Source organism: Pecten maximus, chromosome 16, assembly GCF_902652985.1.
Source record: "Pecten maximus chromosome 16, xPecMax1.1, whole genome shotgun sequence".
Classification (NCBI taxonomy): Eukaryota; Metazoa; Mollusca; class Bivalvia; order Pectinida; family Pectinidae; genus Pecten; species Pecten maximus.
The window spans coordinates 18,143,905-18,165,329 of record NC_047030.1 but is presented as its reverse complement, the minus strand read 5'-3'; the positions used below and the strand labels follow the sequence as shown (position 1 = coordinate 18,165,329).

The window sequence follows — 21,425 nt, the reverse complement described above, 5'->3', positions numbered from 1 at the left end:
TTGCCTGCAAACGTGTATTTTCTAAAGTTTTATTTGAAATATATCTTTTTTTCCTGATTTTATATTTCCTATACTTATTTCCCTCTCAAGTGAAGATGAATGTATATGGATGTCTTAAAGGCGTTAATCCCAGTGAATAAGAACAATACATGGTCTTGTTTTGATACCAAAATTTCTGGAGGATAATAAGATACGGACATGATCGTTTAATGCCACATTGATATATTTTGAAAGGTATTTAACATCACCATATAAGTGGGAAATGGATTATTTTATTATTCGGTATGACGTCAACGTGTTCGATTGATGTCCCCGATGTTTCCATTGTCACCGCCCTACTTCTTATTCTAAGGGAAAAGTCGTTACCTAGACCTGAATTATTTACATTACGAGTGACGCAGATGAAATATAAGCTTAACCTTCCGAGCCGCCTGGTCTTGACATAAAACATACCTATATTTATAAAGGGATGCATAAAAATAGCGGTAATACAATTGTTCTAAACACGACTTTAGTTGGAAAACGTAATGAAAAATACCCTTTCATGCCAGGCTTTCGATCTCACGCGCACAAGGCAAACATCTTATCATTTGGATAAAGTGGTATTCCAGCTAGTCGGAGCTAGTAAGGTGATCTTATATTCTCCGTGTTTAAACAAACACAAATACAAGTGTTGGGGTGAAATTGTTTTAATCTCTTGCAAAAATCTCAAATACATGTAAAGTATCGATAGAGACACAACAACAAATCCATTATATACCGATTGAAAAACAAAAGAAAATATCAAATTAATGGTAAAAGTATCAATTTTTCACATTCGTTGAATTTGATCTATATTGCAATTGCTGAAATATAAACAATTGTATACATTTACCAAAGACAGTATGGTGTGAATGAAACAAAAAACCAATCTTCATTTAGGTGCCGTCAATGAAATAGATACATTATTTTAAAGTAGTTTTTTTTTAATTTCGGTCATCAGTGTTATAGCGTAGGCGAAAAGACCGGTTGATTTGATTTTGATCTCGTGAATTTTTACCCCTCGGTGTAAGTACGCTTAACCGAACGTTTGAATGATGAAGCTGATATGATGTAGGACCGAAACGTCGCTTACAAACATATGGGTCATAAAGTTGAGCAAGTCTGATAAAAATACATTAGTTTCATTTCCATATTTCGCTAACGAATTCCAACTGCTATTTCACTGACAAATCAATGGTTACATTTCTTTCAATAATCTCAAAATCAATTTACGTCTTTGCAATAACATTTCTTTCATGATTGTCGATTACTGTAATTGTTCTAATTATTAATATTGTATTCAAATTTGATATGTTGTATTAATCGATATGACAAGATATTGAGGTATAGATGTTATACCATGATTACTCAAAAACATCTATGTATATATTGTCTAAAGAATGTTAATTAAAAACACAATTAACTCAATTAAACTAGATCGTACAATTATGAAATGTATGATGAAACATGGCAATTTCATTTCTTCTTTCCTCGTTTGAATATCGCCTTTTCTAATCCCATCATTGGAGATTCAAAGGAAAGGGAGACAACAAAGGCTACAGCATAGGACATCATGAGGAACGCCAGGTAGTATGTTATCTGTAATATAACGACACAAATATAATAATGTCTTTTTCTGATTGGCGTTTAGTCCCATGTTAACTCTGAAATGGCGAAATTGCGAAATTGACATGTTGTCAATCTGTTCACCTGGATTTAAAAACAACAAAGGCGTTTTCTATGACGTCAAATTTAGTGTTGTCAATATTTTGTGCGAGTCACCACCTAGTATACAATATAATAAATGACGGTTATTTCACAAGGTCTCTGCAATCAAAGTACTGCAATTATTCACTACACAGAAAGGATATCGACCCATTTCAAACATCTATAAAGACTTTATAATTTTCACGTGTACATTCAGTTGAATACGTAATATCCTGATAAAATAAAGTATGCATACAGAAGGTCAAACAAAAGAGCAGGATACAAAGGTATTCTTTATAATTAAACGGATAATATCATTTGAAATCATCCTCTAAATAGAGAATATTTAAAACAGATTAAGTTTTGGCTGAAGTTTGATCTTTAAAATAGTCAGTATTATCACTATGAATAGGATAGATACTATTTGATAAAACCTAGGATTTGTGACAGCAATGTTGGTTATCGTTGTCATCTTTAATCATTACTCTCCCAGGGGTATGATAACGTAACCTACCATCGTAACATCTCTCATCCTGTACTGTTCCCGTAGACTTCCATACACGACCGATTGTAGAATAGGATGTACGAGGTAGGCACAGTAGGTCAGGCGACTTAGAGGCACGAATCCTTCCCAAGACAGTAGGGTGTTCACAAAACCTACCAACAAAAGACACAGTTATTTCATTGGAGTTTTGTAAGAACGTATATAATGGACCGTGATGGGCAGTGACGAGGAAGTTAGAATGACAATAAGGAGGAAAGATGAGGATAACAATGATAATATGTGACGAGGAAGCCGGAGTGCAACTGAGGAGGAAAGATGAGGATAACGATGACGAACAGTGTTGAGGAAGTTAGAATGACAATAAGGAGGAAAGATAAGGATAACAATGATAATCTGTGACGAGGAAGCCGGAGTGAAACTGAGGGGAGGGTTGGGTGGGGGTGGTAGATGATGATTAAAAATGATAATCAGTGACGACGACGCCAGAGTGACAATGAGGAGGAAAGATGAGGATAACAATGACGAGCAGTGTTGGGGGAAGTTAGAATGGAAATGAGGAGGAGGACAATATAATTAATCCACCAAACATTAAGACGTTGACTTTTCTTTCTTTGTGCATTAGACATTTTTTCCTCCATTCCATTTCATTATTTTAGGGATTTTTTTTATGATAACAATAGTACTGTCCATACCCCCACTTCCATTTGCGCAGGAAAATATCACCCAGCAGACGCATGCGCCCCAGATACTCCTGTGGACAGTGTTGTACAGTGCTGACACCTCTGTGCTCAGTGTTTCATTTCCCCTTATTGGCTCGTACAGACCGTACAGAACGACACAGGCCAGAGTAGTGGCTACTGCCCAGCCAACCAGATTGAGAATCTGAAAATAATATTACATTTGAAAAACTATATATATATTACCATAATTGATGTATGGGTAAAAGATATTCCTAACATCACATCATCCCTAACGATGTCCAATACAATAGAGAGCAATACTAAAACATGGGAATTATATTAATATATCTATATAATTGAAACATATTGAAACATATTTAAGCATTGATGTCATTTTTTTAGTTTCATCGGGGTATGAAACAAATTTTGTTTGCAAACTGTATGAATCCGCGTACTTACAGAAGTTTGCAAACAAAATTTGTTTCATACCCCGATAAAACTAAAAAAAATTGACATCAACGCTTATAATTAATTTTTGAAAATGATTTTCTAATTTAAAACATGTTTTATGTACAATTTTACTGGTTTTAAATGGGATTCTTTTTCTCAAATCAATACGCAACGTCAATTGTCGTATTGTGACGTCACAATTTTTCGGGCAATTCTCGGAATTCCTTTCATAGAAGAATGAAAAGAATTTTTCGACCAATCACATGAAAACAAAGAAAATTAATTATATATGTATTTTAAAACGCCATTTGAAGTAGTTATACGAAAAATGAAAATAAAACTTTACGTCCTTCGAGGACTTGTTAATGGTGGAAGGGGTCTAACGTACCAAGAAGGTAAGCCAGGGAAATTAAAATAACCAAGGAAATTAAAATAGATCGGAACAAAATGTAAACGTATGGAGGTCAGGAAATACAAAATGGACCGGAACAAAATGTAAACGTATGGAAACCCAGAAAAGAACTCATGAAACATAAAATTGACGAAACAAAATGTAAACGTATGGAAGTCAGGAAATACAAAATGGACCGGAACAAAATGTAAACGTATGGAAACCCAGAAAGGAACTCATGAAACATAAAATTGACGAAACAAAATGTAAACGTATGGAAGTCAGGAAATACAAAATGGACCGGAACAAAATGTAAACGTATGAACCCCCCAGAAGGTAAGTCAGGGACATTAAAATAGACCGGAACAAAATGTAAAGGTTTGGAAACCCAGTAGGGAAGTCAGGAAAAAAACCAAAAAGGCCGGAACAAAATGTAAACGTATGGAAGTGAGTAAACACAAAATAGACCGGAACAAAATGAAACGTATGGAACCAAGAAAGGAAGTCAGGAAAAAATCAAAATGTAAACAATATACGAGAGATTTGTCGGATATTGAATAATCTTATATGTGAAATACGTCTATATATTCTGAACCATTGCCAGTATTCAACAGAAGTTAATGTCAAAACCGAATATGAATTTAGAATAATACTAATTTGTCGTTCAAGAAAGACTACAACATCCTCACCTTATTCATGTTGTACTTGAGTTTCGATCGGTACAGCAGATAGCCGGCCATTATACCTATGATGTATGGTCCCATACGTGTCCAGGGTTTTATGTAGTAATACTCAAAGTATTTTTCGCTAAAACAGAAAAAGAAACTTCTCTTATAGAAAAAGTCCGACACGTGTAATACTTTACGTACTTACCGCTTATAGTAAAGTCCGACACGTGTAATACTTTACGTACTTATCGCTTATAGTAAAGTCCGACACGTGTAATACTTTACGTACTTATCGCTTATAGTAAAGTCTGACACGTGTAATACTTTACTTACTTATCGCTTATAGTAAAGTCCGACACGTGTAATACTTTACGTACTTATCGCTTATAGTAAAGTCTGACACGTGTAATTCTCTACGTACTAATCGCTTATAGTAAAGTCCGACACGTGTAATACTTTACGTACTTATGGCGTATAGTAAAGTCCGACACGTGTAATTCTCTACGTACTAATCGTTTATAGTAAAGTCCAACACGTGTAATACTTTACGTACTTATGGCGTATAGTAAAGTCCGACACGTGTAATACTTTACGTACTTATGGCGTATAGTAAAGTCCGACACGTGTAATACTTTACCTACTAATCGTTTATAGTAAAGTCCGACGCTTGTAATACTTTACGTACTTATGGCGTATAGTAAAGTCCGACACGTGTAATACTTTACGTACTTATCGCTTATAGTAAAGTCCGACACGTGTAATACTTTACCTACTAATCGTTTATAGTAAAGTCCGACGCGTGTAATACTTTACCTACTTATGGCGTATAGTAAAGTCCGACACGTGTAATACTCTACGTACTTATCGCTTATAGTAAAGTCTGACACGTGTAATACTTTACGTACTTATGGCGTATAGTAAAGTCCGACACGTGTAATACTCTACGTACTAATCGTTTATAGTAAAGTCCGACACGTGTAATTCTCTACGTACTAATCGCTTATAGTAAAGTCCGACACGTGTAATACTTTACGTACTTATGGCGTATAGTAAAGTCCGACACGTGTAATACTTTACGTACTTATGGCGTATAGTAAAGTCCGACACGTGTAATACTTTACCTACTAATCGTTTATAGTAAAGTCCGACGCGTGTAATACTTTACCTACTTATGGCGTATAGTAAAGTCCGACACGTGTAATACTTTACGTACTTATCGCTTATAGGAAAGTCGGACACGTGTAATACTTTACCTACTAATCGTTTATAGTAAAGTCCGACGCGTGTAATACTTTACCTACTTATGGCGTATAGTAAAGTCCGACACGTGTAATACTCTACGTACTTATCGCTTATAGTAAAGTCTGACACGTGTAATACTTTACGTACTTATGGCGTATAGTAAAGTCCGACACGTGTAATACTCTACGTACTAATCGTTTATAGTAAAGTCCGACACGTGTAATTCTCTACGTACTAATCGCTTATAGTAAAGTCCGACACGTGTAATACTTTACGTACTTATGGCGTATAGTAAAGTCCGCCACGTGTAATACTTTACGTACTTATGGCGTATAGTAAAGTCCGCCACGTGTAATACTTTACCTACTAATCGTTTATAGTAAAGTCCGACGCGTGTAATACTTTACCTACTTATGGCGTATAGTAAAGTCCGACACGTGTAATACTCTACGTACTTATCGCTTATAGTAAAGTCTGACACGTGTAATACTTTACGTACTTATGGCGTATAGTAAAGTCCGACACGTGTAATACTCTACGTACTAATCGTTTATAGCAAAGTCCGACACGTGTAATTCTCTACGTACTAATCGCTTATAGTAAAGTCCGACACGTGTAATACTTTACGTACTTATGGCGTATAGTAAAGTCCGACACGTGTAATACTTTACGTACTTATGGCGTATAGTAAAGTCCGACACGTGTAATACTTTACCTACTAATCGTTTATAGTAAAGTCCGACGCGTGTAATACTTTACCTACTTATGGCGTATAGTAAAGTCCGACACGTGTAATACTTTACGTACTTATCGCTTATAGGAAAGTCGGACACGTGTAATACTTTACCTACTAATCGTTTATAGTAAAGTCCGACGCGTGTAATACTTTACCTACTTATGGCGTATAGTAAAGTCCGACACGTGTAATACTCTACGTACTTATCGCTTATAGTAAAGTCTGACACGTGTAATACTTTACGTACTTATGGCGTATAGTAAAGTCCGACACGTGTAATACTCTACGTACTAATCGTTTATAGTTAAGTCCGACACGTGTAATTCTCTACGTACTAATCGCTTATAGTAAAGTCCGACACGTGTAATACTTTACGTACTTATGGCGTATAGTAAAGTCCGACACGTGTAATACTTTACGTACTTATGGCGTATAGTAAAGTCCGCCACGTGTAATACTTTACCTACTAATCGTTTATAGTAAAGTCCGACGCGTGTAATACTTTACCTACTTATGGCGTATAGTGAAGTCCGACACGTGTAATACTTTACGTACTTATCGCTTATAGGAAAGTCCGACACGTGTAATACTTTACCTACTAATCGTTAATAGTAAAGTCCGACGCGTGTAATACTTTACCTACTTATGGCGTATAGTAAAGTCCGACACGTGTAATATTCTACGTACTTATCGCTTATAGTAAAGTCTGACACGTGTAATACTTTACGTACTTATGGCGTATAGTAAAGTCCGACACGTGTAATACTCTACGTACTAATCGTTTATAGTAAAGTCCGACACGTGTAATACTTTACGTACTTATGGCTTATAGTAAAGTCCGACACGTGTAATACTTTACGTACTTATCGCTTATAGTAAAGTCCAACACGTGTAATACTTTACGTACTTATCGCTTATAGTAAAGTCCAACACGTGTAATACTTTACCTACTAATCGCTTATAGTAAAGTCCGACACGTGTAATACTTTACGTACTTATCGTTTATAGTAAAGTCCGACACGTGTAATACTTTACGTACTTATCGCTTATAGTAAAGTCCGACGCGTGTAATACTTTACGTACTTATCGCTTATAGTAAAGTCCGACACGTGTAATTCTCTACGTACTTATCGTTTATAGTAAAGTCCGACGCGTGTAATACTTTACGTACTTATGGCGTATAGTAAAGTCCGACACGTGTAATACTCTATCGTTAAAACAGAAACATTTGAGAATATAGACATACAAACGGAACCGTAATTCTAATCCGAAATCGATATCACTTCATAAATAAATGCAAGTTTAACTCAAACCAAATTATTTCTATATGTGAAATCTATCTGACCACCGGCGTTAAGGTCAGTGTAGTGCCGCTTTAGTAAGTATTAATGTACCCCTCAAAATAACGTATCTATATATAAACTTACCTTGGTATAAAACTAGTCGGGGGGAGGTCATACTTTGTAGATATAACACCTGTCGCTATGAAGGTACCCAAGAGGAATGCTAGGCAAACAATCGTACCTATAATCTTCGAACTGCAGAAAAATAATCAAAGGTACAAACACTATAATGGTCAAATGGTATAGTACATGAAAATGTGTCTTGTAAATGATGCGATATACCTTGAAAAGTTCGTCAGTTAGTTAATGTTATTTAAAGTTTAGGACGCATCATATGGAGTTATGATCTATGTTGGTTTTAATCATTATTATGAAATATCAGAATATTGATATTTTGTGATAATGATTAAAATCAAAATAAATCAGATGATGTCGACGACGACGATGACGACGATACATGTCCTTTAGATTGAAATGGTGTCTGGAAAGGAGATGATTGAGATTGAAACTGAGCTTAAGGCGATTAGTTGATAATTAGTTGATGTATATTGTACACGAAAATGAAAATAAATTATGAAAAAACGATATATTAGAATATGATTTAATGTTTCTCGCTGATATGTCAACCGAGTTATTTGTATGAAAATGGTCTCGTGCAGCACCGTAGTCCGTTGACGTATCTAGAACAATGTATATAAGGCAGAATATTACCTAGTTAATATATTTATCAATATCATTATCAGGAAGCTCATCATCAATATATGAAAACTCACTAAAATAACGGAACCAACATCAGCGGGCTCAGCACGAAGAACTGCATATCATTGGCGAGGTACCAAGCCCAGGCAAAACACTGAAAATATAAAGATCTTATTTATACAACTCAAACACTGAAAAATATAATGATGTTATACATACAACCCAAACACTGAAAAATACAGCGATCTTATATATACAACCCAAACACTGAAAAATACAAAAATCTTTCATTTCATTTCAACAAATTTTATTGTTAGGTAAACAAAGATCTTATATAAACAACCCAACCACTGAACGATACAAAGATAAGATCTCAACAGACGAAAAACTAAAAAAAAACGATCTTATATATACTAGTAGTATTGGCGAGTAAGCCATCTCTAGTATCAACAATCTTGAAAGAATGGGGTCATAAGTCCAACTCAAAATCGATTAAAACCTGGAAAACTATGAACAAAACATGATTTATATGGACTCCCCCGAACACGTATAAAGAGAACAATGTGTTTCTGAAGAGTAAGCGTCTTCAGCTTCGTCAATGATACCCGTTATACACATCTAGGTAAAATTCGTGTTAAGTCATATACTGTGATATATATGTCGCAAAAATAGCTCGCGTCAGCTAATGTTCATTTATTTTTTGTTAAATAAAGTTTCTTGTATCCTAAAACAAATTCCCGTAGTCTTTATTAACGTGAATCTCTCGAAAACTTTTGTTTTTTTCTATTGAAATGATAATGGCAAATAAAGGCCGATCAATGTATGTAAAAAATAAATAAAAAGATAAATTACCATAAATAAAATATACTCATAGGAATGTTTTATTTATTTTGTGCAAGAAATCATCCGTGTGATTGTATTGAAAGGGTAAACACTTAATGTGTGACCAACAGCTCACCCAGACCTTTCGCTATCGTCCATCCGACATAGTTGGGAGTATATCAAACAACTAGTTACTTACCGATCTGTCAGTCTTCACTAAGTTGTTGATGTACAGTAGATTAGTCCACCAAGTATCTTCACAGAAATCTCGTTCAAATCCTCCTTCCGGCCAAAATGGACCATTACCGAAATACCGCAGTAGTGCTACGTCCACAAACAGGACCAACATGTACGGAGGAGTCAGTCTACGAGAAACATGGTAGATAGAGACAAAACTAGGGGAAACATGGTAGATAGAGACAAAACTAGGGGAAACATGGTAGATAGAGACAAAACTAGGGGAAACATGGTAGATAGAGACAAAACTAGGGGGAACATGGTAGATAGAGGCAAAACCAGGGGAAACATGGTAGATACAGACAAAACTAGGGGAAACATGGTAGATAGAGACAAAACTAGGGGAAACATGGTAGATAGAGACAAAACTATTGGAAACATGGTAGATAGAGACAAAACTACTGGAAACATGGTAGATAGAGGCAAAACCAGGGGAAACATGGTAGATACAGACAAAACCAGGGGAAACATGGCAGATAGAGACAAAACTAGGGGAAACATGGTAGATAGACAAAACAAGGGGAAACATGGTAGATAGACACAAAAGAAGGGGAAACATGGTAGATACAGACAAAACCAGGGGAAACATGGTAGATACAGACAAAACTAGGGGAAACATGGTAGATAGACACAAAACCAGGGGAAACATGGTAGATAGTGACAAAACTAGGGGAACCATGGTAGATAGAGACAAAACTAGGGGAAACATGGTAGATACCGACAAAACAAGGGGAAACATGGTAGATAGAGACAAAACTATGGGAACCATGGTAGATAGAGACAAAACTAGAGGGAAACATGGTAGATACAGACAAAACTAGGGGAAACATGGTAGATAGGCACAAAACTAGTGGAAACATGGTAGATAGAGACAAAACTAGGGGAAACATGGTAGAAAGACACAAAACCAGGGGAAACATGGTAGATAGAGGCAAAACCAGGGGAAACATGGTAGATACAGACAAAACTAGGGGAAACATGGTACATAGAGACAAAACTAGAGGAAACATGGTAGATACAGACAAAACTAGGGGAAACATGGTAGATAGACACAAACCAGGGGAAACATGGTAGATAGAGGCAAAACCAGGGGAAACATGGTAGATAGTGACAAAACTAGGGGAAACATGGTAGACAGAGACAAAACTAGGGAAAACATGGTAGATACAGACAAAATCAGGAAAAAAATGGTAGATGCAGACAAAACCAGGGGAAACATTGTAGATAGAGACAAAACTAGAGGAAACATGGTAGATAGAGACAAAACTAGGGGAAACATGGTAGATAGAGACAAAACCAGGGGAAACATGGTAGATAGACACAAACTATGGGAAACATGGTAGATAGAGACAAAACTAGGGGAAACATGGTAGATACAGACAAAACTATGGGAAACATGGTAGATAGAGACAAAACTATGGGAACCATGGTAGATAGAGACAAAACTAGAGGAAACATGGTAGATAGACACAAAACTAGAGGAAACATGGTAGATAGACACAAAACTAGGGGAAGCATGGTAGATAAACACAAAACCAGGAAAACATGGTAGATACAGACTAAACTAGGGGAACATGGTAGATAGAGACAAAACCAGGGGAACATGGTAGATAGAGACAAAACTAGAGGAAACATGGTAGATAGAGACAAAACCAGGGGAAACATGGTAGATAGAGACAAAACCTAGGGGAAACATGGTAGATAGAGACAAAACTAGGGGAAACATGGTAGATAGAGACAAAACTATGGGAACCATGGTAGATAGAGACAAACTAGAGGAAACATGGTAGATAGAGACAAAACTAGGGGAAACATGGTAGATACAGACAAAACCAGGGGAAACATGGTAGATAGAGACAAAACTAGGGGAACCATGGTAGATACAGACAAAACTAGGGGAAACATGGTAGATAGAGACAAAACTAGGGAAACATTGTAGATACAGACAAAACTAGGGGAAACATGGTAGATACAGACAAAACTATGGGAAACATGGTAGATAGACACAAAACTAGGGGAACATGGTAGATACAGACAAAACTAGGGGAAACATGGTAGATAGACACAAAACCAGGGGAAACATGGTAGATAGAGACAAAACTAGGGGAACATGGTAGATAGAGACAAAACTAGGGGAACATGGTAGATAGAGACAAAACAGGGGAAACATGGTAGATAGAGACAAAACTAGGGGAACCATGGTAGATAGAGACAAAACTAGGGGAAACATGGTAGATAGAGACAAAACTAGGGGAAACATTGTAGATAGAGACAAAACTAGGGGAAACATTATAGATAGAGACAAAACTAGGGGAACCATGGTAGATAGTGACAAAACTAGGGGAAACATGGTAGATTCAGACAAAACTAGGGGAACCATGGTAGATACAGACAAAACTAGGGGAAACATGGTAGATAGAGACAAAACCAGGGGAAACATTGTAGATAGAGACAAAACTAGGAGAAACATGGTAGATAGAGACAAAACCAGGGGAAACATGGTAGATAGAGACAAAACCAGGGGAAACATGGTAGATAGAGACAAAACTAGGGGAACCATGGTAGATACAGACAAAACTAGGGGAAACATGGTAGATAGAGACAAAACTAGGGGAAACATGGTAGATAGAGACAAAACTAGGGGAAACATGGTAGATAGAGACAAAACCAGGGGAAACATGGTAGATAGAGACAAAACCAGGGGAAACATGGTAGATAGAGACAAAACCAGGGGAAACATTGTAGATAGAGACAAAACTAGGGGAAACATTGTAGATAGAGACAAAACTAGGGGAAACATGGTAGATAGAGACAAAACTACCATGTTTAATTTGGAAAAGTATATCATACTTGACTCGCGAATCACCGAAAGTAGAATATATTTACCTCCATTTCTTAAAGAAGAAAAATAGTGTTAGTTTGAGAATCACCGGAAATAAATATATTTACTTCCAATTTGCAAAAAGTAGAATTTCGCTAGAAACGACGGAAGTAGAGAATATCCACCATTTTGTCAACAACAAAAAATAAATATATATTAGTTTAGTGTTGAAGGAGGCAGAATATTTTAATGTCCATTTGTAACATATTTACCTCCAGAATCGATGGAAGTAGAACAGTCCCCAGTTCATCTTTCCCTTCGCCTTTTCCATCTCGCGCATGAACAGGTAAGAAACCAGCAAACCACTGGTAGGATAAAAAATGTAGATAACATGTTTCTTTCCCATTACACAAACATGATCGGCTCCATGAACTCGTAGCACACGTTTCATATCACCGATTAGGAATTTGATTGGCTGTTAGTTTTCAATTGTTACAGCAAGATTAAAACAATAACGCCACGTGCATTCTAACGCAGCACACTGTAGACTCAAATATATTTCACAATTAAGGTTCTATATCATTTGGAGTATATATCAGGTAGATACTGATGTTTCATAGGAAATGTTCTAAATAACTGACTTTGAATTAAGTAGTTGTGTAATTAAAGACTTTTTCGTCTCCCTTTATCACCAGTACATATTGTGTTATGGTTGTCAAAGCATGTAATCAAAACCGTAGTGTAATCTCGAAGTCGACAACATGGGGGTATTCACAAAATATAGATCTACACAGAAACAAGACCAGGACACGCATTCATGACAACGTACTCATGCTCATATACATTTTTGTTCAGACTTCAATACTTTTGATGATAAACTTATACCTGAATTCATTTTTTCAACGATTTAAAGGCATTTCAGAAAAAAAAACTTCAGGTGAAATATTATTTTCAATGTTTACGGTTTTTCTTTTAAACTGATATTTCATGATTTTAGCGAGTTTACAAAAGTCTGGTTGAGCATAGATTCCATGTTTGAGCACTAGAGTGGTTTCATGGGCCCAGGTGTTCCGAAAGGCGAAGCGTATTCTGATAATGGACGACACCAGCGATGTATATCTAGGTCGATACAGGTATTGTCACGTTCCCAAAATATGGAGGCAACGTGAAGGAGCCAGAGGTCATATCAACGAATATTGAACTCATCCAACGTCATACCGCACAAGGAAACCTGGTGATTAAACATGATTAAAAAACCGCAAAAATGTAGAAGCACCTTTTGCGATTTGGATAGAAAGGTTTGATGGCCATGTTAGTAAGCTATGTCTTGGTCGTCTTCACGTCTCATTGGAAGATGACTTCTTTTTCCTTGTGTGAAGTTAGAGATGGTCAGTGAGCGTTTAGATGACTGTTGGCTCCGTTTTCACATGTTTCTCATTTTACTCATATATACACGATGGGTGCAAATAGAACAGAATCTAGTTTAACATCACAAAGAATGTGGACACAGACGAGGGGTTTCATTAACATTAACTAGATCCTGATGCAGCGAAGAATTACTGTCAAATTCGCGCTGTTTTTTTAGCTGGTATATGTACCAGTTCCCTGAATTAACGGCTTTCATTAAAATATTTCTTAAGAAATCCTACGGTGGGTATCAAGCTTATAAATCGTAGTATTGGTAGCAAGGTTTCTACACAAATAGAAGTACCTACTTTGATCCCGCGGGTATTCACATATTAATTGGTTCTATATTCAGATTAGCGGGTTCTTCATTACCTTAGAGCAAAGAAGGTATCCACGGAAACCAACGCATTCATAATAGCCTGGAAGGTCCATCTGTCGACCATTTGTGGCAAAAATGTGCTAACATTATCTACAAGTAAAACAGAAAAAATATATTCAATATATAATGCCAACTTATACCAGACCGTCAACACGAGGAGAATGTTTACCACAACAAAAGATACAGTATTACAGAGTGTCAATAAAAAAGGGTAAATATACCTCGATGTCAAATAACAACACAAAATCACAAAATATACCACAGCGTCAACAGGTTAGTATTTCTATAAATAGTGTTACTAAATTAAACGCCAGGACGTCAACCGCAATATCTCGGGTAAGTTTCCGCTAATATTCGGTGAAAATTGCCGTTGTTACCCGGGAATGTTTCGAAACGCCAACAAGCATCAAAACGAGGCAAAGAAAAATACTCACGGGCGTATCTCATCCCAGTCGAGTAGGTGTGGCCAAGAATAACCCATGTCATACTGAGGAAGCGGATACCGTTGAGAGCAGTCAGGCTGCCTGCTGGAGCACTGGTGTTCAACAGTTTGGCACCATTTGTATAGACGGAGAACGCCACCAATATGTTCGACAACACCCCTGAGAGAAAAAGATAAATAACAAAATCACAATAAAATCGATTAATGTTAAACATAGCATATCATCATAACATGGTGGTGTTAAATATGAAATATATTTCTATATTGTGATTGTGGGTGACGCTCTAGTCAGGGGCGTAGGTGGGCCCTTGATTAAGTGGATTCACGAGCGCCGTAGGCGCGAGTCCAAAAGTTTTGGGACAGTTTTGAAAATATTAAAATGGAGTTCAAACAAAGTCGATGGTCCGGCTTTTCCCTCAGTAAACTTTAATTTTCATTGCCGTTCCCGATGTGTCAGTGTCACCATATGGTTCTACTATGTATAGAAGGTGCATTTGACTTCATGTTGATGCAATTTTTTTGATGAGGATGGACACCTAACATTACTGTTGACGCGATACTCACCCAGCTCTTCAGGTATATCACGTGACGTTGCTACTAACGCATTACTCCCCCAGCTTTTACAGGCTGACCACGTGACACTGACACGAATTTCATCCCGCTCTTCAGGTTTATCACGTGACATTTCTAGTGACGCGTTGTTCAACCAGCTTTACAGGCTGATCACGTGACACTGACACGGTACTCACCCAGCTCTTCAGGCTGATCACGTGACACTTCGGGCTGCGGAGTGTGTTCGTTTGATATTAATTTCGTCTTTTCATTCTGTCCCCGACACAAACGTCGTTGTGTCCACTTTGTCGGGTAGCGTTGTGGGGCTGGCTATGATCTTCTGTAGTACGCCCTTTACAATGATCACATCGTACGCTGTTCCTACTATCATCATGCCGAGAATAAATCCACACACAATCCTAAAAGAAATCGTCATGATGTCTCCCATATAGATATATAAAGTCCTTCTCACGGAACTTTTGATTTATGGTACAATATACCTGTACTATTTCTCAGGGGTGTTGTTTTACAAATATCAGACAGATACTTTTATTACAATGTAAACGTTCCTGTTTTGACACGAACTAATTTAGTTCATTCCACATAAAAACATCAACATAAAATAAATAATAAAAAGAGAAAAGAAAAAAAAAAGCAAAAATAAAGCGATGATTTTCGAGTCGTGCAAAACGCTAATTAACGCATTAGCGGAATGTTTTCCACGCGAATATCGATAAAATAAGATAACCTTAGATATACACCTTGTAAAGCATTTCGACAAGCATCTCACAATAATGATTTTGTTCATGATTTGTTTGGGTATCAAAACAATTACAATTATGTTCAGAATGTATAAAACAAATTCACGGCCATTGTATCAAATACTTACACTGCACCGATAGCCTTGTCATCAAACTCAAGGGCTTCCTTCTTACACTCCGCGCCCTTTGACAGCTTCCCTCCGGGCTGAATGGTTGCCAGTGCTACACATAGATTTACATGTTATTTGTTTTTGACATTTACAGTAAAACTTCGTATCTCGAAGTCTGATAACCCGAAGACCCTGCTTAAGTCGAAGTAAACATTCAGTTCCGACGGTATAATTCTATGTAAAATAAACTCGGTTACCTTGAGTATTCGGGATACCTCGGAGGTTTTCATGTTACCTCGAGTATTCGGGATATCTCGAAGGTTTTCATGCGTCCCATTGACTTCGAGATAAGATGTTCAACTGTACTTATATTTATATAATAGGTGAGAAAGAATGAGGCGACCAGACAGGGACTCCAACCCCAGACCTCCGAAATCTAGACATTCGCTACAGCCATTTGAGCATCTTTGCGTTCAGTCCACTCTAGTCCCTCTGCATAGTTTACCGTTTTAGACATTGCATGCTGTTGAACCTAGCTATTCTAATTACCCGGATAATAAATTATCTCTGCCGAGTGGTCAAAGACCAACATAAAAATAATTGTTGACATAAAACATACATCGTCATCTGAGACATGCGATTAGATTGTCTATAAATAGGTCGCTGGATGGATGAATCATCTAAACGCATTGAGCGAGCCGAAAGTCATACAAAAGCAAATGTTCAATTCTTCGTCATATAAACAATGATCGTCATTGTCAAAAGTGTTCCGAAGAGTATATAAAAGGTTTATAAAATAGGTAAATACAGCTACAAGGTAGGGTCCGAAAGGTTCACCTCAAAAAGGTTTAAAATATAGCTACATACAGATACAGGGGGTGTTTATAGCCCACACCATATAACGTCAACATAGACCCAATATATATGAACTACACCTTCAAATGACAGACTGTAACTTTAAACATCAACAAACAAAATATACCAACGTTAACAAACAAAATATACCAACGTCAACAAACAAAATATACCAACGTTAACAAACAAAATATACCAACGTTAACAAACAAAATATACCAACGTTAACAAACAAAATATACCAACGTCATCAACAAAATATACCAACGTTAACAAACAAAATATACCAACGTCAACAAACAAAATATACCAACATCAACACAACAAACAAAATATACCAACGTCAACAACAAACTATACCAACGTCAACAACAAACTATACCAACGTCAACAAACAAAATATACTAATATCTACAAACAAAATATACCAACGTCAGCAAACAAAATATACCAATATCAACGAACAAAATATACCAACGTCAACAAAATATACCAACGTTAACAAACAAAATATACCAACGTTAACAAACAAAATATACCAACGTCAACAAACAAAATATACCAACGTCAACAACAATTATACCAACGTCAACAAACAAAATATACCAACGTCAACAAACAAAATATACCAACGTCAACAAACAAAATATACCAACGTCAACAAACAAAATATACCAACGTCAACAAACAAAATATACCAACGTCAACAACAATTATACCAACGTCAACAAACAAAATATACCAACGTCAACAAACAAAATATACCAACGTTAACAAACAAAATATACCAACGTCAACACAACAAAATATACCAACGTCAACAACAAAATATACCAACGTCAACAAACAAAATATACCAACGTCAACAAACAAAATATACCAACGTTAACAAACAAAATATACCAACGTTAACAAACAAAATATACCAACGTCAACAAACAAAATATACCAACGTCAACAAACAAAATATACCAACGTCAACAAACAAAATATACCAACGTCAACAAACAAAATATACCAACGTCAACAAACAAAATATACCAACGTCAACAAACAAAATATACCAACATCAACACAACAAACAAAATATACCAACGTCATCAACAAACTATACCAACATCAACAACAAAATATACCAACGTCAACAACAAAATATACCAACGTCAACAAACAAAATATACTAATATCTACAAACAAAATATACCAACGTCAACAAACAAAATATACCAACGTCAACAAACAAAATATACCAACGTCAACAAAATATACCAACGTTAACAAACAAAATATACCAACGTTAACAAACAAAATATACCAACGTCAACAAACAAAATATACCAACGTCAACACAACAAAATATACCAACGTCAACAAACAAAATATACCAACGTCAACAAACAAAATATACCAACGTCAACAAACAAAATATACCAACGTCAACAAACAAAATATACCAACGTCAACAAACAAAATATACCAACGTCAACAAACAAAATATACCAACGTTAACACAACAAACAAAATATACCAACGTCAACAAACAAAATATACCAACGTCAACAAACAAAATATACCAACGTCAACACAACAAAATATACCAACGTCAACAAACAAAATATACCAACGTCAACAAACAAAATATACCAACGTTAACAAAATACATTTTTGTAAACCAACGTCAACAAACAAAATATGCCAACGTTAACAAACAAAATATACCAACATCAACACGACAAACAAAATTTACCAACGTCAACAACAAACTATACCAACGTCAACAAACAAAATATACCAACGTCAACAAACAAAATATACCAACGTTAACAAAAAAATACATTTTTTGTATACCAACGTCAACAAACAAAATATACCAACGTTAACAAACAAAATATACCAACGTCAACAAACAAAATATACCAACGTTAACAAACAAAATATACCAACGTTAACAAACAAAATATACCAACGTCAACATCAAACTATACCAACGTCAACAAACAAAATATACCAACGTCAACAAACAAAATATACCAACGTCAACACAACAAACAAAATATACCAACGTCAACACAACAATCAAAATATACCAACGTCAACACAACAAACAAAATATACCAACGTCAACAACAAAATATACCAACGTCAACACAACAAACAAAATATACCAACGTCGACAAACAAAATATACCAACATCAACACAACAAACAAAATATACCAACGTCAACAAACAAAATATACCAACGTCATCAACAAAATATACCAACGTCAATAAACAAAATATACCAACGTCAACAAACAAAATATACCAACGTCAACAAACAAAATATACCAACGTCAACAAACAAAATATACCAACGTCAACAAACAAAATATACCAACTTCATCAACAAAATATACCAACGTCAACAAACAAAATATACCAAAGTCAATAAACAAAATATACCAACGTCAACAAATAAAATATACAAACGTTAACACAACAAACAAAATATAACAACGTCAACAAACGAAATAACCAACGTCAATAAGCAAACTATACCTACGTCAACAAACAAAATATACCAACGTCAGCAACAATTGAAAACGGTTAGGGCATCCACCCAGATCACGACACACAGTCTATGGTCATAGTATACCTGCGTTAGTTAGTGCCACAGCATCTGAGGGTGAACAGGAATCTGGCAGACACAGTCCTAGGGTTGCATCTGGTAGAGGTAGGTTAAGAATAGTCACTGGTAGATTCACTAAACAGTACTTCCCATTAAAAGGCGGTGGCTGTTGGTCGTATTCGGACTTGTCGCTTGTAATACTGAGGCATTCGTCATAGGAACCGAGCCAGCCTTGGTTACCGTTTAAAATGTCACTGGGTGGCTTTCCGCCGGCGTCCACCACTGATAAGAAAATAAATCGTAAACAACGGAATACAGGGGGACAGGGAGGAATAATTTTAACTGACAATTGATCAAATATAAACAAAAGATTTACATGAAAACTAAATTGAAAAAAAGTACAAAAGTACACGAAGAATAAAATTGTGTGATCGGGAATAAGGTGCGGGAGGGAGAGGGGGAATGGGGGGGGGGGGGGGGGGGGGGGGGGGGGGGGGGGGGGGGGGGGGGGGGGGGGGGTAATGTTGACATTATCGACATCCGTATATGTTAATCCAGGTAAATATCAATCAAATATTTGGATTGAACTAATCATATTTTTAAAGATGGCGACAGTATTTCTTTCTCTGATGAAGACTTGGGCACTAGTGACCAATTAGATTTTACCTTTAAACGCTGACCCTTACGTAATACAAAATAGGGAAATGTGGGTGGCGCCCAAGGTATGTATCCGAAAAAATTGGTGACGCGAGCAAAAAAATGCTTGTAAACAAACATTTGTTTTTGCTCTGTTTCCCATGACAAGGAAAAACTCATTCCTCTCCTTCAATATATGATTTTCATTGTGTAATATATGAACATCAAAAACGAATAAATACACAGCAAAGTTGGGCGGCTAATTACTTCAAAATGGCCGATTTGTTTTCATATCGGCATCCGCCCGCGTCCGTCAACCTTTCCTGTAAATCGCTACAATTCATGAACGACTAAATCGATTTTGAATAAATTTGGTCAGAATCATTCTTGGGTAACGGAAAACAAATCGTGTGTACATGGTGACTCTGAGCCCCTGGGATAGGAGGCGCGGGGTCCCATATCGGCAGTAGAAGTAATTCTTTAAATGGCTATTCCAGGTGAGCGTTGCAGGGTCTCTTGTTTCAATATAAAGGCGTGCCTAAAACAAATTAATTTAGTTTATTAGAACTTACTTTCATGACTAAACAAAGAGTTTATAAAAAAAACTTACTTTTGAGGGCCCACAACTGTACTAACATAGCACTAGAACCGATCATCTGGGTGTCGTTATAACAGGTGTCCGATACGTTAAACCCAGCGACGACAGCCCGTACCCCGGGGCCTGCCTGAGGCCCCGGGGATCCAGTCAATATCCTGTAGGGGTCAATGGAATCCCGTATTTCTCTGAGCTGGGCGGGAGTAACTTTTATATCAGAGGGTATTGATGACTGACGAGAAGCATGAATTTTCTCCATTCCTTCCAAAAGCAAAGTCTGGTACGACATGTCTTCGGCACTTTCGGTTTTAACAATATATATGAGAAATAAAATCCAAATCGGTTTCGTCACAGTCGCCATGTTTAAGTGTTTTATAGAACTGTCCTCCTCCAAAGCAAGTCAGTGAAATAACTAGGAATACATTTCGCAATAATAAATAAACATTTTAGCTGTATCAGACACTGGTAGTGGATATACTTATTAATGATAATGTAGACAGATAGCTTATCAACATATACATACAGAGATATCACACGTATACCATGATGGTTGTATCGGCCCCTGTCAGGATACAGTACGGTAGAAAACGTGCATGGTACGATGGTGTGATCATGGCAGGTCAACTTGCATAACGCTATCAATCATAAAAGGATAACATGTGTTTACTTGACGACATTTGCCTGTTTATCTGCAGCAAAAATATCAAATACACAATATCAAATCCTGAAAAATCAAATATGCAAATATTAATACAA

At 36.5% G+C, this 21,425-nt stretch overlaps 1 protein-coding gene across 1 annotated transcript; it reads right to left on the bottom strand.

Moving 5' to 3' along the window:
* Positions 1–673: 673 nt before the first annotated feature.
* Positions 674–21,127, bottom strand: LOC117344682 (nose resistant to fluoxetine protein 6-like). Its single transcript, XM_033907509.1, has 14 exons — positions 20,685–21,127; positions 19,466–19,720; positions 15,992–16,085; positions 15,373–15,521; positions 14,543–14,710; positions 14,102–14,198; positions 12,595–12,687; positions 9,464–9,629; positions 8,517–8,596; positions 7,828–7,938; positions 4,444–4,561; positions 2,926–3,115; positions 2,243–2,385; positions 674–1,620 (listed from the first exon to the last, which is right to left on the bottom strand). Exons 1-14 carry the CDS (start codon positions 21,028–21,030, stop codon positions 1,498–1,500), a joined length of 2,133 nt encoding a protein of 710 aa, XP_033763400.1. The 5' UTR covers positions 21,031–21,127; the 3' UTR covers positions 674–1,497.
* Between the last annotated feature and the right edge of the window lie 298 nt (positions 21,128–21,425).

What these genes read in the sequence shown, in the direction of transcription:
- LOC117344682 (XM_033907509.1), bottom strand. Translation starts at nt 21,030, where the DNA reads ATGGCGACTGTGACGAAACCGATTTGGATTTTATTTCTCATATATATT. An exon ending in ATGTTGGTTCCGTTATTTTA is followed by an intron (nt 7,939 to 8,516) that starts GTGAGTTTTCAT and finishes ATTTTTCTGCAG; the next exon opens with TTCGAAGATTATAGGTACGA. An exon ending in CCGACTAGTTTTATACCAAG is followed by an intron (nt 4,562 to 7,827) that starts GTAAGTTTATAT and finishes TTTCTGTTTTAG; the next exon opens with CGAAAAATACTTTGAGTATT.